Source organism: Ciona robusta, chromosome 2 (assembly GCF_009617815.1).
Source record: "Ciona robusta chromosome 2, ASM961781v2".
NCBI lineage: Eukaryota > Metazoa > Chordata > Ascidiacea > Phlebobranchia > Cionidae > Ciona > Ciona robusta.
The window spans coordinates 6,028,773-6,045,501 of record NC_143236.1 but is presented as its reverse complement, the minus strand read 5'-3'; the positions used below and the strand labels follow the sequence as shown (position 1 = coordinate 6,045,501).

The 16,729-nt window shown below is 39.1% G+C and overlaps 1 protein-coding gene across 2 annotated transcripts in view; it reads left to right on the top strand.

Moving 5' to 3' along the window:
* The first annotated feature begins 315 nt into the window (after positions 1–315).
* LOC149740581 (uncharacterized) overlaps positions 316–16,729 on the top strand; it is a 34,906-nt gene continuing 18,492 nt past the window's right edge. Inside the window, exons 1-3 of one of the 2 annotated variants that reach the window (XM_089872874.1) lie at positions 316–1,590; positions 9,624–9,900; positions 10,310–10,397. In XM_089872874.1, the coding sequence (XP_089729000.1) occupies positions 698–1,590; positions 9,624–9,900; positions 10,310–10,397 (1,258 nt within the window). In that variant the 5' untranslated portion in view covers positions 316–697. Of the gene's footprint in view, positions 1,591–7,945; positions 8,404–9,623; positions 9,901–10,309; positions 10,398–16,729 lie in introns of those variants that run through there. The other variant, XM_089872877.1, reaches the window with a different exon arrangement.

The following is a 16,729-nucleotide window of genomic DNA, read 5'->3' as shown; positions in this document are numbered from 1 at the left end:
TTTCTTTTAGTATAGTATATGTGGTTATAGGCGTAGGACCTAACTAGCACATTAACCAGGTTTTGCACCCACACGAAATAGGCAAATTGAGGTTATTATACTGTGAATCACCCATATTTTAATACCTACTGTAGTGTAATGACGCCAACGTTTTTATATAATCAGAATATACTATTATCCTGGATTGAAATATAGGTTGAACCAGCTAGTGAAATGAAAGAATCAGTTAAGTATGTTTCTCGGAAATCGAAAGTCTGGTAAAGTTTTATTTGCTTTGTTTGCACTGTGCGTATTGCAACCAGAAAGATATTTTTAAATATCAATGTGTTTCAGGGTGTTTAGGGACTTGTATGCCGTAGGCTTACTTTGAGTGAAAATCAGCACCTTCTCTTCGATCCAGATTAGGACACCCGTACTTACTGTGCTCGATGATCCGGAAACAATAAACTTCAAATCCGGATCAGAGAAGATTGTGGTTAAAACGAACATCGCCCAGTGATAAGAACACGCCGTGCCCTTCTCCTTGCCTACGACGTCGCTAACCAATGCGTCAGAAAGCATGAAGAGCGTATAGTCTGTTCCGCTGTTACGTACGAAATTGTCTCAAAGTGAGATTTCATCGCTTTACGACCATACACGGCCAAGCAGACAATAGCACGGACCACTTCAGACAGTCTAGTCCGTGTTTAACACAACAATGGAAGTGCCACGGCGGCCAGCGAGAGAGGACTTGTTCGATTCTGTAATGCGCGAAATACGGTGCATGGATCGATCCCGGGTTTCACGGCACGGTATTGCGGATTACGCGGCTTACAGCAGGACAGCATCTTTCGACTCAAACCGTAATAGCTCGTCAAACAGTAGCAGCGGTTCTGCAGTAACTAATAGGCACAAAGCGCCGTCTGACCCTCCCCCTTTACCACCAGGCCCACCAATGAAACCAATTAGGCGCAATAAACCACCTGTGTCACCTAAACCAACCGAATTACGAGTACTGGAGAGAAAAAGTACGATGGATGAACAACGAATGAGCACCGAGCTGCACGAGATCTTAGAGTCCGCCTTCCCAGACGACACGAGGAAGCGAGGATCATCCGCTCCTCATCCGACTCCAGAGCACGATCTTGAGTCAGATGACCAGGGGAGCAAAAGTGCGACTTTAACAGCTGGCATGGTACCTACATACGAAACTATAGAAGCCGCTCCAATAGCATACATTGATGATTTCGAGGAAGATGCAAAGGAAGATAACGAAACTCTTCATAATGATGTTGCTCCGGACAGCGTCTCGTGCTACAGTTTCTTGTCTGACGAGAGCGAATGGGACGTGACAGACGACAATGTATCTCGATGCTCAATGGCAAGTGGCGAGTTGATTGACGTGAAGACGAAGGAAAACAACAGCAAACAAAACGCGGGAAAGCGATTCAAGAAGAAGTTTTCGAAAGCTGCGGCTCATAAAGATAAAGTAGGGGCGCTTTGGGACGCTGCTGCTGGAAGTGCTTCTGGTCAATTGAAGAAATTAAAGCAGAAGAGCATGCGGTTCAAGGATGTAAAGGGAACCTCAATGAGTCTGCCAAGGTTTACGAAGTAAGTTTAATGTAACACATTTTAGAATAATGAATGCTCTTCGCTCGTTTTTATTATGGTTTGTCAATATGTTTCAAGTATACCGACGGTAACATATGCATAATATAAACGAGATTACATATATATATAGAGACTAAACTGTAGTAAAAGAGCCGTACGAAAGGCATTAGACAGCAGTTTGACAGTTTCGGTTTTCGTTTGCGTGACAAAAGGTACAAACGTACAATACCCCCGTATAGAAGACAGAATTTCTATGTTTTGCTGTTTGTAATGATGTGTATTAGTAAGAATACATATTTAAGTTTATTGATTGAAGTTTCTGACACAACTCTTTTGGTTTTATCAAATTATTCTTGGTTCGGATTTTTTTGGTAACTGTGACGTGGGAGCCTAGTATTTTAAATTGAATTTTAAGCAGCCTTCGTCTTGTGTTTACTTATCCCCACTAGCAACGTTGGCGCATCGCACACTTAGTAGCAATTGAAACCCCTTAAACTGGACAAGTGCTACAGAGTAACCAAGCTATATAGTAAAGTAAGCCACGCTTTAACTGGTCGGTCACGTTAAGCGCTTGTTTCAACGAGTTAAACACTTAGTTAAATACCATCACATTTAAACGGGCGCACTCTGTAGTGTAGTTTAAGTGTACAGCATGTCGACACCTATATGTTGAAATGAAATTGCGCAAGTTTCAAAGGCCTGGGAAATCAAAAAGGTAAAACGAATTTTGTATTTACATTAGATATTGTATAATCGGATACCACAACATAACATAAATCATATTTAACCTGGCTGAACTAGCTATACCTTATTATTTTACCCGGGCCAGACCTTTCGTCTGTTGATTCACGGTCCAAGAGTTCGAGTTTGATCCACTCGGCGACACATTAATTATTTATACCCTTCGACAAAATGTCTATAAAGATGATTACGTTTTCAACTAACACAAGCCCCTTGTTTGCATAATCCATTGTGCACTTGTATTGTAATTTTGACAAAAATTCGAAATTCATAATATGGTTGCTGTATTAGTGTATTTGGTACGGGTAGCAGGGTGTGCGAAGCGACAATATACTTTTAGATATATCGTCGTATTGTAGAGTGGGGTAATATGGAACACCTTTTCATTATATTTTATGGTCCCATTTGGAAGTACACGAAGAACATTAAAAAAACTGTAAAACCGTATCCTCGCGAATTCCATAGACGTTGGTAACTGTTTAAAACACGATCAGCATATTTGGATATTATGTGCAAAAGGTGTCCCGTCTTACCCCACGGTACTATATAAACCTCTCGTTTTGTCTTTTGTGTCAAACTGTCTTGCTGGAATTAGTTGACGATGATTCAGGGGTATATGTTCATTTATCAGTCATCATTATTTATATTGGTAACGGAATAGGAAGCGTAGGATTAACCAGCAGGACGTTTTAATATATAAATAATCTGCAACATATAGATGTCTTGTTATAACCAAACAACAAGCGTGTTCGGGAAGTACGTCGTTGGAAATACGTTGCTATATACGCATTGTTCTTGTCACCAGATGCCTTAACAACACGGTGCTTGTAGTGATTGTGTAAGTTTGATTATTTAGTAGGATGGGGGAGACTGAACACCTTAGCACATATTATCCAAATATCTTGATCGTGTTTTAAATAATTTAAAACGGTACCTAGCTGGTGGTCGTGAGAACACGGTTTTTATATTTTTTTGAATGTTCTTTGTTTACCACCAAATGGGACAAAAAATAGAACAAAAAGGTGTCCCATGTTTCCCCATCCTTTACCATATAGTTTTAAACAACAAACCATTTAATGGTTTTTATTATTTCAATACTATTGAAGAACTCTGTTCGTTGCAAGCATGACCTTCGTTTAAATTACCTCCTTACTCGTATAGTATATAGCATTTGTACAGTTATAGTATAGCATTTGTATAGTTTGCCCGCTGGTGTGATGTTGTGGGGAGTAAAATGTACAAGTGGTCATGTTTGCTTATCAAAAGTTATTGTTTCACTTGAGATAAATCTACTGCGGTTAAATGTGTTGTTTTTCTAGTCTTCGTTATACTTTAATCACTAATGTGTAACTTACTTTATCCTTGCGTGGTCGGAAAGCGACGGTCGTTCTAACACACTTTTGTTTTGACAACCTATTAGTGACCAGTTGGTTGAGGCAATTGTCGCTAAGTTTCTTGCCTAGTGACACATACGCCTTGAACACATACCTAAAATTGAAATTGAATGTATTGTAAAGTCAAGTCCACCACTATTGTTTCGATAACCTCTCCAACTCTTATAAACTAAATGGCAAGCCCTTTCCAACCTAATCCCAGTGAGAGTGCCTAAAGTATTTTTTGCTCGAATTGTGTCCTTGGGGTGCTGCAAATATGCCAATTGTTTGCAGGATTTAAAGTTACAAGAACATACTTAGTAGGGTGGGGGAGATGGGACATTTTTTATTCTATTTTCTTGTCATATTAGGTGGTGGACAAAGAACATTCAAAGAATTAAAAAACCGTATCCTCACGATTTCTATATAGACCGTTGTTAATTGTTTAAAACACGATCCGGATATTTTAATATTTTGTGCTTAAGGTGTCCCAGCTTCCCCCACAGAACTTTATGTCCATGGGCCCATGGCAATACTAATGTGTGCGAACCGGTAACGATTAAAAATTCAACCACTTTCCTGCGTCAATATAAAAGCTACAATACAGCAGTGATAATATGCTCTGTTTATATTAACACGTTGTTTCGCATACTTCAAAATAAAGCAAACAATTGTGCAATACATAGCCAACGTGACTGGTCCGTTTGATTAATCACTAATTACATGATGTCTATGCGTGAGTTATCTTTACTGCTCCTAAGAGGCCTCTATATGAGCATAGCACGTGATATATGTTTACCGCGCCAGGAATTACACATAGGGGATTTTCTGCATCGTGATAATTATAAATTCCCATTATCATGTTATATCGGTATGATAATATACCCGTATCTATTCAATGCTATACTTCATTATAAAGAAAAGCAGGTTTTACTTGGAAAGAGACTTAAAATTAAATGACTTCATTTTGTAACAATTTACCCATTTTGTTTTTCTGTCACCTCTCTTAAAATACTGCATTGGTTTGCTGGCTATATTCTTTCGCCCAGCAGGACTTAACAATTTGTGTTCAGTACAACACTGTATATGCCACATACATCGATTAGTTTGTATCCAGCCTCGCTTTTCGGTTGAATTGAATTTCTTGCGTATCGTGTAATAATAGGAGCAGGTGAATAATTTATTGTATTGATTAGTTTGACGAAGGCCCTGATTTGAAAATAGAGTTTTAAAGTGCACGTGGAGATTGCCCCACAACACTTTCAGGCAACGCATAAATATTTAGTTTCGAATAAATCAAGTTGTTTTTTTTGAGAAAGCTGATAAAATATTTTTTACCAGTTTTTTTTATTGTTTTTGATGTTATTTTTCATCCGTATGGTGGCAATATAGAGCACAGTTGTTCCACATCGAAGTAGGATGAGTCAAGTATTATTACGTATAACAGGAAATCATAGTGAAGCTGTTGCCTGTTACTGAATTTCAGTAACTCATACGCCGTTGGTTGCTGTTATAAGTCAACTTTCAGTGGTTCGTATATTCGCACCGTTGTGTTAGCTGGTGTAACGATTTTCTTTATTTTGAGCAGCGCAACGGTACAGTTGAGGGCAACGTGTAATAAAATGATCTTTTAACTGCTTAAGTATTGTAGGTTTTTCTTTAATTGCATTCCTTGTATGGGAGATTGTATTATATTGGTGCAAGTTATACGCCGATAGTGCAGTTATGTTAGGGTCATTTGATAAATCTTTAAAAAAGTTTAAAGTATTACGCAGCAGTCATATGGGTTGTGACGCATTGTATATGTATGTAGTGGGGGAAAGTCAGAACACCTTTAGCACATAATATCTAAATATTCTAATCGTTTTTTAAACAAAACAACGCTATATTAGAGTCGTGAATATTCCTTGTGTATTACCGAATTGAGCGAGAAAATAGAATGAAAGGTGTTCCTCCAGCCACCCTACTACATAACATCTGAGTTATGAGGTATCGCTTATATATCATGCGCAGCTGAGTGTCAGATCTATAAAATGTGCCTATTTGCGCGTCAGAAACCTTTCGGTGCACTTAAAAGTTCACTGTATACGTTGTATACGCATAAGCGCTTCGGTTGTCCCAGTTTCTATGAACGATTTTCGAATAGTTGGTTTTGTTGCAAAACTTCACCGAATTTCGGCAACTAGAAGCAAAGTTTCGATTTTTTTGCACGGGTGCGTCATTTGCTATGTGGTTGCGTTTAGGAGGCTAATTGTGTTGGACAGCGAGCGACGTTTTTATGGAATTTTAATTAAAAAGGAAAAAGCGTTAAAAGCTGAAGGTTTAAGCAATGTGTATTCTTCGAAACTGCTTTTAGCTTTCGTCTCAGCCAATAAAAACATGAACTTCTAGATAAAATATAGAATATAAGCTAGATAGTAGAATATAGCAGCGATTCCCATGTGAGAGCCCAACTTTGTTATACCATATTGCCGGAAATCAGCGATGGCGGTTAGTGTTGCAACAAACCCACGCCAATATAGACGATTCTATTGTGTAGAATTGTCGTCTTAGAGCTCTTAGTTAAACTATTTCTGATACTGACTGCATATACTAGGGTGGGGGAAGATTTAACACCTTTTCATTCTATTTTTTCGTCCCATTTGGTAGTAAACAAAGAACTTTCAAAAAATTATAAAACCGTATTCTCACGACTTCCATAGATTCTGTTAATTGTTTAAAAAACGATCAGGGTATTTAGATATTTAAACTTTATTTGCTAAAGATGTTCTACCTTACCCCACAGTATACTATAGGCTCTTAACAAATCTACCAGCGTAGTTATTTATAAACATATTGCCAACTAATCGGATTATTGAGAACTAATCGTAACCATAAAGGATTTCAATTCATTAAACAACTCAGAGTGTTAATTTTAAGGGTCAGTTCGTTTTAATGCAGACGACATTTGAGTGTATAATTCTGCGGGAGTGCTGCGGTTTTATACATTACTCCGAATTTCCTCGCAGCTCTTTCAGAATTCATTCATAGGCTTATCAGTATTCTCATTCATGTTATACCCAGTGGATTCGACACAGCATAGCATTTATTTTAAAATTGCCAACCAAAAGTTATACCATGTCAGTAAAATATAACATAAGATATTTAACAACAGTTGTTTCGTCACTATATCCTGTCTTTTCATATTTTTAAATCTAGCTACCGTAATCGAAGAGACAAGTTAAGTTATTATTATATGTTGATTTAGATAAGTTAAAGAAGGCATAATGTAAGACTGCATTGTTTATTACCTATATGTAGCAGCATTACAGTTTGTTGCTTTAAGTTACAACTCCAGCTTTGCCTGTCATCACTTCGACAGATCGCATGACGTTCGCTATCAGCACTCCACTTTACAAGTTGTGCTTTGACCGAACAGAAGGGCACAGCATGTGATACAGCAGTAATGATTGTTTAACACAGAACTGCAAGTTAGAACAACAGTATAGGTATTGCTACAGTCAGGCTCATACTTAACAGAAAACAACAGAACGTGTATTGTTGCTATACAGTCAGTTTTATACATGACAGAAAACAGAAGAAAGAGTATTGCTGCAGTCAGTTTGTGACATAAATTTGAGAGTTTGCATCGTCCTTGTTTATGTAACAACTGCGTCAATCAAATTGAGGTTTCGAGCCCAGATTCTTGGAGCGTAGATACTGAATGATTCGAACCAGTTTCCGCCATTCCTTCGCTGACTGGTTGCAATTCCTCACGTATTAAGATGACTAACTTCGACATATGTAATGATTCATAGCTGTAAGTCATAAGAACTGACGATGAAAGGGGGTATATGGCCTAGTATTGGTTTCTGTATGGTGTTGTTTTAATGCGTGGTCCAACGGTTTTAAATATTTTGACGTCATCCGTAATTCGAAACATGTTTGTGTACTGCATTATTTTATTGGGCACGTGAGATTATGGTAACATAACACTGTGGGGGAGGGACACGTTTTCCTGCTTGGAACACAAACTTTAGAGTGCGGTCGATACTAACGCTGTACAATCACTATTTATGACGTCGACAATAACAACTTAGCATTGTTCGAATCGCAACCAGAGCGAATTAATTAGAGCGCGTTAGCTGGATCACCCGCGTTGTCAATCTGACTTAATTAACCGATTTCACGCTAATGGGCACGGCTGTCAAATGTGCAGAAGTCAAGTTGTTTAATTCTGTGTATGATTTTGTTTTATTTATTTGTATATTTTGTAAAATGACACAGATTAGGTGTAAGTCTAAAAAGAATGACCGACAACGTGCTGTATTTGGTTCACATGTTACTTGCTTTGGAATATTGAGTTTTTTATTTGGAACAAAGTCTAAGAGCGACTTGGCAAACTGAGGAATTCTTCTAACTTGCCAAATTAAATGAACAACGACACAATGTCCGGGCCATCCATGCGATTCAAGAAGGGCCGACAGTCCATGAAACAACGCGTTGAGAAATATACGCGGAGATTATCAATGGCGACTGGAAAACTTCGGTCTACAGATCGGTGTAGCGAGGGTTCCGACACCGCGGAATTCTCCTTCGAGTCTGTGTCGGATACCCCGGGTTTGTCGGACTCTGTGTTCCCGCGTTCCCCAATCGTCTCACCGAAGAGGCGGCCAATGTCAGCCGTGGAAAAGCGTCGATCAAGCAGTTTAGATGAGCGGTAAGAGGAGAATATTGGACGTGCAGGGTTGTGTACATGGTGGAAATAGTTATTATATGCCTCTTGTTCATATACACGGCACATTCGATGTGGTTTATAGTTTATTTTAGACGATCGGTAAGATACGAATATTGGGTGCTATACTGGGTGGTTCTGAGTTGTACGGAAACCGTTATAAGGACCTCTTGTTCATATACATAGCGAATTTGATGTGGTGTACTTGATTTAATGTTTGGAATGAATAATTTTAATTTGATTCAATGATGAAGAGTTGTTTAACCTGGTTAATTATGGAAAGGACAGCTATGTTTTCTTGTCATGGGACACCTTTAGCACCTACTATCCAAATATCCTGATCGCGTTTCAAACATTTAACAACGCAAAAGGTGTCCCATTTTCCCCACCCTACTATATACAGAATATAGTTCAATCCGCGAGTTCTTTTACTGGGCAATATTTGAGAGCATATAGCTAGTTCCGCTGCCAGGCCGTTGTACCTTTGATGTCTTACATTAACGTTGGCGAGATTTCATCGCCGCTATTACGTATTAAACTTCCAATTCCCAACCGAGTATTCTCATTGCCACAAATTCCCATCTGACCACAATCCCGACCCGATGACGTAAGAGAAACTCTCCCTCTGTGTATTAGTTTCACTTGTACGTTACTCCTATAATCCCCAGTGCCGATGAATACGCTTAACTGGTTTTACAGTGTCGCAAACGGAGCTATATTTGTTACCCGTGAATGACACTGGTTATTACATATGTGTTGTAATTATAAGAACGAGTTAAAATGATTCATCGTACTCACTTTGGTTGCTTCTACTAAAATAGTTTTGTACCTGTATGACTTCTTTATAATTGCTGTAGTCTTTTTATATTATTTGCTGTCTTCCGCTATGGGATCAACAATGCATGCGCCAGCTGAGTGACAGCTTGAAGAGCTTCGCGATTAATTATCCCCAATGTGTAATGGCATCACGTGCATACATTATGCATGGTTAACTAAGTGCTACACTCCCTATGTGTTGTGGTACACTGAAAGGCGGAGATGGGTATTTTCAAAGGAGGATTTTAATTTTACACAATGTTATTTTAACACTTCCGAAGTGACCGTTTAACACCATTCACACAACGCATTATCGTTGATTAATAAAATCTTTCGAGTAATTATTACTTTCTATTAGCATTTTTGCTTACATTCCTTTGTCTTTGCAGAACTGGAAGTGGAAAAAGTATCGACAGCGCGAACCTCAGCAATAGTCCTTCTTCAAACGGCCACGGGGAAGATTACAAGCTCTCGCCGCTCCAAGAAAACTCTTCTACACTACCTACCGGACATAAAGGTAGCCCGAGTAGCAGCCACCAGGAGGGGCTGAAGAGTGGATATTTAAAAAAGCTCGGCAGTAACAATTTTAAGAACTGGTCCGAACGCTGGTTTGTGGTGAAAGGGGATTCGCTACATTATTACAAAGACCCGGAAAGCAAGCACTTGGTAAGTTTAAAGCAATATTTTACTTTGCCGGGTATGTATATAAAGTAGGATGGCGGAAGATGGGACATTTTTTATTCTGTTTTTTTTTTATTCTATTTGGTTGTAAACAAGAAACACTCAATGAATTATAAAACCGTATCCTCACGACTCCCATAGACCGTTGATATTTGTGTAAAATAGGATCAGGATATTTGGTTATTAATTATTATGTGCTAAAGGTGTCCCGTCTTCCTTCCACCCTACTATACTATACACGTGTAGGTTTTATATAGAGTGACAACGTTCTGCCTTGTGTACATGTATGCGGGTTAAATGTCGCCATAAATTCTTTTTGCACTTCGTCGTTTGCGGCTAAGTATTAAAGAGTCGCGTTGGCTGATTCTTTGTCACAAATCGGTTTTCAATGCAGGGCACCATACCGCTTCTGGGATCGAAAGTTAACGTCTTGCCGGCAAAAGCGAAGGACTCGAACAAGTACACCTTCGAAATTACGCCAGGTCAGTCGCCTACATACTTGTTTCTCTTTACCAAATCTCTATAATAATGTGTGTGCTAAAATAATTGAGATCAAATCTAAACACTATTAAAGTATTTATTATCTACGTACTTGTTTAGCTTTACGAATTCTCTGTCTACAGTAATGTGTCTGCTAAGATGATAGAATTGGGTTTATCAATAATTACAGTGATGTTCATTGAAATATGCGTAGTTGTGGCGAAATTGGACCTCACAGGGGGTTGTGAGGGTATACTAGACCGCGTGAGGTTGTAGTCAAGAACGTCAATTAACTTCTGAAGTGTCTGAATCATGTATTTTGTTTGAATACCTTTGCAATCAAGAAATTCCATAGGTTTGGTAACCCCCCTATATTGACGTGTGTGCTTTGTATGATATAACACTCCAGGTTTGAAGAGCTTTTCCTAACAAGTACTTCAAATATTTATCGCCGACTGTTTATAAAATCTTTCCAAGGGCTTCGTACACCTATCTTGCCAATATTAGCAATGCTGAAACAAGATAATTAAGAGCAGTTTGCATATTTCAGTAAAACCAGTTCGTTTCTAGTGCGATTCATTATTTGCCAGCCAATTTGGTTACTACATGTTACAATGAAAATGATTTGTTATTTTAACCCACCGGTGTCGTCTAACCGATGACATTTCAGGCGGCGTTAATTTCCTAAATGTATATTCAAACCCCTGCCTCGGAAACCGATTACGAAGTATAATAACCATCTCGCTTGTGGTTGCACCTTGTCTGCGGTCCCCGCACTCAGGATATTACCCGTTTATAAGATTTCTATGAAATCCAAACATTGCTCATTGGAAGATTGGTGTACGACCCTTCAACCTTATTTCTGTTGGTACAACAGCTTGAGCGAGGAACCTACAAACCGCATTTCACGTCATTATTCCGGTAAACCTATATTTGCTCGAAAAGTGGGAGTTTGCTGCTATTGTTTTAAACTTGTACAGGTTTGCGTTCGATACAAGCAAATAAGACCTTTGTAACATACGATCCAGCCAGGATTCAATTATATTTTAATAAATTACCCATTTCCACGTTTGGAATTTGCTCTGATATATATGTTAAGTGTTTAAGATAAAGGGGGCTGACATTGCCCTAATTTAAACACCTCGACACTTGCTGCCACTTAGGCTCTATATCGGCAACCGTTTTTACGCGGAGTCTGTCATAAACTTTGTCCGCTTTTTTTCGGCGTCTGTGAGTCGCCGCGGCCTATGTTATTTCCTGGTCGATGTGCGCTACCTAGATTACCACCTGAATGCTGCTTATTGAGAATGGCTAGACGTTCCTTTTGCGCGTTGAAAAATAGATTCTTTATGAACCTTTGTTGCACGTTAAAGTGCCGATTGACAACGCCGCTTCCAAATTGCCTCGCGGTCAACAACGCTTAATGAAAAATGGAAGCCGATACGACTTGATGCCGTCAGTACCTTACGCAGACCCGTGCAGTGACCAATGTGTTTATAAATTAAAATATTCTAATTAAATAAATGTTTAGGGTTAATTCTTTTGGCCGACATTCTCGTATTTTGGCAATTGTAGTTTTTAAACTTTATAATTTACCCATACAGTTATGACAGCCATATATAAAGACAAGTGGAGATTTTTGGTTTTCAGACGCCATATTTACCAGCAAAACAGTCTAGCACGAGAAAAAACACAGAATTAAAAATTACCTTGTTTTACATTGCTTAATATAGTTAGGAGAACGAATCTTTTTTTTACGTGATTAAATTTTCCAGTAATTACTGAATGCGGTTTTAGTTTCTTGACCGCAGTATCGTGTGTCCACTCAATAGGGCAGTAACACGTGACTTGGGGTTAAAGGTCACTGCAGGGGGCAGAAGGTCAATTGGACTTTGAATTCTGACCCATTTGCAGTAGTAAACTTACCCTTAATCTTAAAGATGAGTTACTAACTAATTCTAACCCATTTATCAAAGCAAATCCCACGATATTTTGTGTGTTTTTTCAAATTTGGCAAACAGTGTACCAGTTTTGTGGTAAATCAAATTCTCAATATTTGCAGCTTCTTTTTAACACTTTGTCTGCAATTTATGCTTCCGAAATAAACGGAAGGTTTTAAAAAAGCCTGGTTTACAAAACAAGCAAGCGATTTCACCGTTTGAAGCCTTTCATTTCCAATGTACCGTGTACTTACATATCAACAGTGTTTCCAAACTATAAAACTGCTTCACTCAGAGTATCAACCGTGGTTCAAATATGGAAACACTAAAATAAAAGGGTAGAGCCGTCTCGGGTAGATATTATTACACTTATGCGGCGACCGTGCTTTCCTGTGTTAACAAATACGCGAGCCTTTTGAGGGTGTATCTGGAAAAAGGTAACCAGATACAGACTTAAACGTTAAAATTTAGCGCAGCATTTGTTTGCAGCATGTTTATTATAGGAGTTTTCTTATGTTTAAGAACAGTTGTTTCAGAAGCTTGTTGAAACTTAAATAGCAGGACATCGAAATGGCATTTTAAATAAGCCAAAAAATGTAACCAGACCTTCCGATTAAAATTGTGAAAAACTTTATAATAGTTTTTCAATCGTTGCTCCTGGTCGCTGCCCAACCGAGAAGGCAAGTTCAGGAGGCAAAGTTGACGAGCGCAGCTGGTAGTTTGCGTTTTTTATAAGCTCTTGTTCGGCTTGTCGTAAATTTCTTCAAACGACCGAGAATAGGTTTCACTTTAACCGCCGCCGCAGTAAAACCGGTGACTGCGGATCGATTTTCACCCTGGTTGCGTCACCGTCTAACTCTGCTCGCTACAGTGGTGCACCAGATACGGGTATTATACAACCACAATGCAAAATCTTCACTCTTTGAACTCGATACTACTTAACTGTGCGAGTTTTCTTAATTCTCTAGTAAAGGTGTTAACGACCACATTTGAAGTGAAATTGAAGAAGTTATATTGTAGGGTGGGGTAAGATGAGACACTTTTTTATTCTATTTTCTCGTCCGATTTTGTAGAAAACAAATAAAATACCAAGAATTATAAAACTGCAGCCTCACAACTCCTACGACCGTTGTTAATTGTTTAAAACACGATCAAGATATTTGGATATTATGTGCTAAAGGTGTCCCGTCTTCTCCCATCCTATTATAAATTGAGTCATAAATAAAGATGAGTAGGCATTTGACTCAGGTAACTTCGCTTCACTTCACGCTTTAAGTTTTATAGCATCACTATGATACGCTCACTTTATATTGTCGGTTGTCCAACTTAGACAAGCATGTGACAATCAACGGGACTGAGTACACGGGCAAATTCTCAAGATCTCCAATTAGTGTCCAAGACAGACCATTCTATAGTCAAGTTAGAAGTTATTAAAAAGCTCACAATGTCGCCTATAATCCCACACAAGAAGCGTTTATCCCGGTTGCCATTGATCCGGTTATTAATAGATCTAAGTAACAATGCGCGGATAACACCATCACAATGATTCTTTCATTGTCGAATTTTATATTATTGGCACGTGTTGCCCGCCGCAGGTTCAATTCAGCCGTCTAGCCGTAAGTCACACTCGTAAATTTTGTTCGGCAACCCCCCTAAAAGCAGTTAAATTAGCCTCGTAATGTCTGTGTTTAGCAGTGTTGCCGTGTACCTTTTAACTTCTCCAAAATCTTTTTATTGGAGGCGGTGAATATCGTTTTAGGTTAAACCTCTCAACACTGGGCGTTAGGAATTCACAGATTGCGCAATTATTGCGACGGTGGCGTTGTAATTGTGTACTGGATACCCGCTATATGTAAATGAGTGGGTAACGTTCATTAAACGGCTGGCACCTTTATGAGCAAGATATGGCATGTTGTTCTTCTAGTTTTAGTTGGGTCAATAACCTGAAGGTTGTAATTTATGAACCAAGTAGAAGTGGAACTTATAATGCAGCATATTGTGCAACTAAACTGACCTGCCGTTTGCTACCATATTTTAAGGTGTTTATATATAGTAGGGTGGGGAAAGATGGGACATCTTTACATTTTATTTTCTTGTCCCAATTGGAAGTAAACAAAGAACATTCTAAGACTTATAAAACTGTTTCTTTATGACTTCCATATACCGTTGGTAATTGTTTAAAATACGATCAGGATATTTGGATATTATGAGCTAAAGGTGTCCCGTCTTACCCAACCTTACTATATCTTTGATCACGGAATAAATTCTTCGTTACAACCGTCTTGTCCATATACCAACATAAACATTGCTCAAAAACGTGTCGTCCTCTTAGCGTTTTTCACCGGGGTTGGTTCGTCGGTCTTTTCCGTGTATAGTCTCTTGTTTCTTAAAGCAACGAAGGTAGACAGACGTCGCTGTGGTAGCGTTTACAGGGTATAAGACCTGCATAAGTTGCCTCTAGTATAAGGCATATAGTGGTACTTGTGAGTGCTGTTTGTACCGGACATCCAGGCGTAATGCAGGAAGCAGACGCGTGTTTACAGTAAATGTTGCGGTTTACTAATTGCCCCCGTTAAACAGAGATGTTTGGCGATACAACACCTTTCGTAGCCTTTCCACTGCAGCTCGTGGCCGTTATATTGCTTAAGTGTTTGATTTGTGTGCGGGAAAACAAGATATAGACGAAGTTCTCAGAACGAATGACGTTTGCTTTCAAAAAGTTATTAATTTTCTGTGTTGTCAGGCAGTGTAGCAGTTTTAATATCAGTTTAAGGCAGCAAGCCGTTTTAACTAAGGTGTTTACTCGCTGTTTTGCTGTTCAAAACACAGGTATTTGCCGTTGGAAAGCGTCGTCTTTGTGAAAGCTATCTTTTCCTATTCTTTTCAGTTTGTGTTCCCACAAAGAGAGCCGTGTAAGTTCGGTGCTTTTAAGCGATACCAGATTTAAATGGCCCTAACCGTTTCATTGTGTCGAGTGCTTCGCTCCCTCTAATTGAGAAGCGACGCTTCGCTTGTTTGTTTTTTGTATTTGTTTTGTGTCTGGTTTGCACGCTTTTCACCGTACCCTTATGGCTCAATGTACACGCAAATAAACCGATGTCGACTGCCAAGTAACCGGCTGCTCGTTTTTGTGATAAAACCTAACACCCACAATCTGCACACCATTGTTACATCATAATATTCCGTTGACTTTTGCCAGTTCCTTGTACTGCGCAAATACAGTTCAATAATAGGCCGCACTAAATCACAATAGACGGAATATTTGGGGAAGTTCATTTCGCTGTAAAAAATATCCCATAAAGTTTTTCATTTGCAGTGTTCCGAGACATATAGTAGGGTGGGGGGGACGACGGGACATTTTTAGCACATAATATTCAAAACCCTTGATCGTGTTTTAAACAATTGCCAACGTCCTTTTGGAGTCATCAGACTACAGTTGTGTTTTAATGTTCTTTGTTTACTATACAATTGGACGAGAAATGGAATGAAAACATGTTTCATCTTACCCCATTCAAATATGCCATACTAAAGTATAAAGTTACTTTGTACCCTCCCCCCGAGCGCTAACTCAACTTCACCTTTCACCCACATTACGTAATAAACGCCTTGCATTGTGACGTGCAACGACGGCTTTCAGTGGCGTCGCAATGTTTGTAGCCCATCGTCATAACTTAGCTCTTCCACCACAATAACATCATAAACCGGTTATTGGCATTTGTTAAATTCCTTCACGTGCCGCGTCCCCCATTAAACATGCTGCTGGCCGAGATATTAGCTTCGCTGGCGACACCTGCACACCCCCCTGCCAAACAAAACGTAATTTCGTGTCTGACCAATTTGTTATGATAGTGTTAACCGTTTTTGCTATACTGCGCTACTGAGTAATGTGTTCACTTTCAGGTTCATTACATAACGAAAAACATCTGATACGCACAATTGCTATTCTGCTTATTAATTAATAAAACCCACGTAAAACAGTTCAATGAGATTTCGCCTGTTTGACCGCGGTTTAATCATTTATCTTCGCCCGCACTGCAATATATCCGGGTCTCGAATTCCGCCGGTTAAAAAGATGGTTGTGGGAAGATGGCACGGCGTCTGTGGGAAACCGAATCCCCCCAGGCCGTTGCCAACTCGCATATTCAACATGCGGCGGTTGATAACGAGTTAGATAGACTTGGAAGTTACGAGATTAAGGCGAACTGTAGCTGCGGGAGTTTAATTAGTGCGATGATTGGTGCATACAGTTGCAGATAAGGACGAAATGTAAAGGCTTATCGGAATAGTTCAGAAAAAGGGGGTTAAACTAGGAGACTGAGGTAACTAACAACAGTTGCTGATTAACGAATGCATTCCATTGAATATTTGTGGTCGCATAAACTGTGCAGTACTGG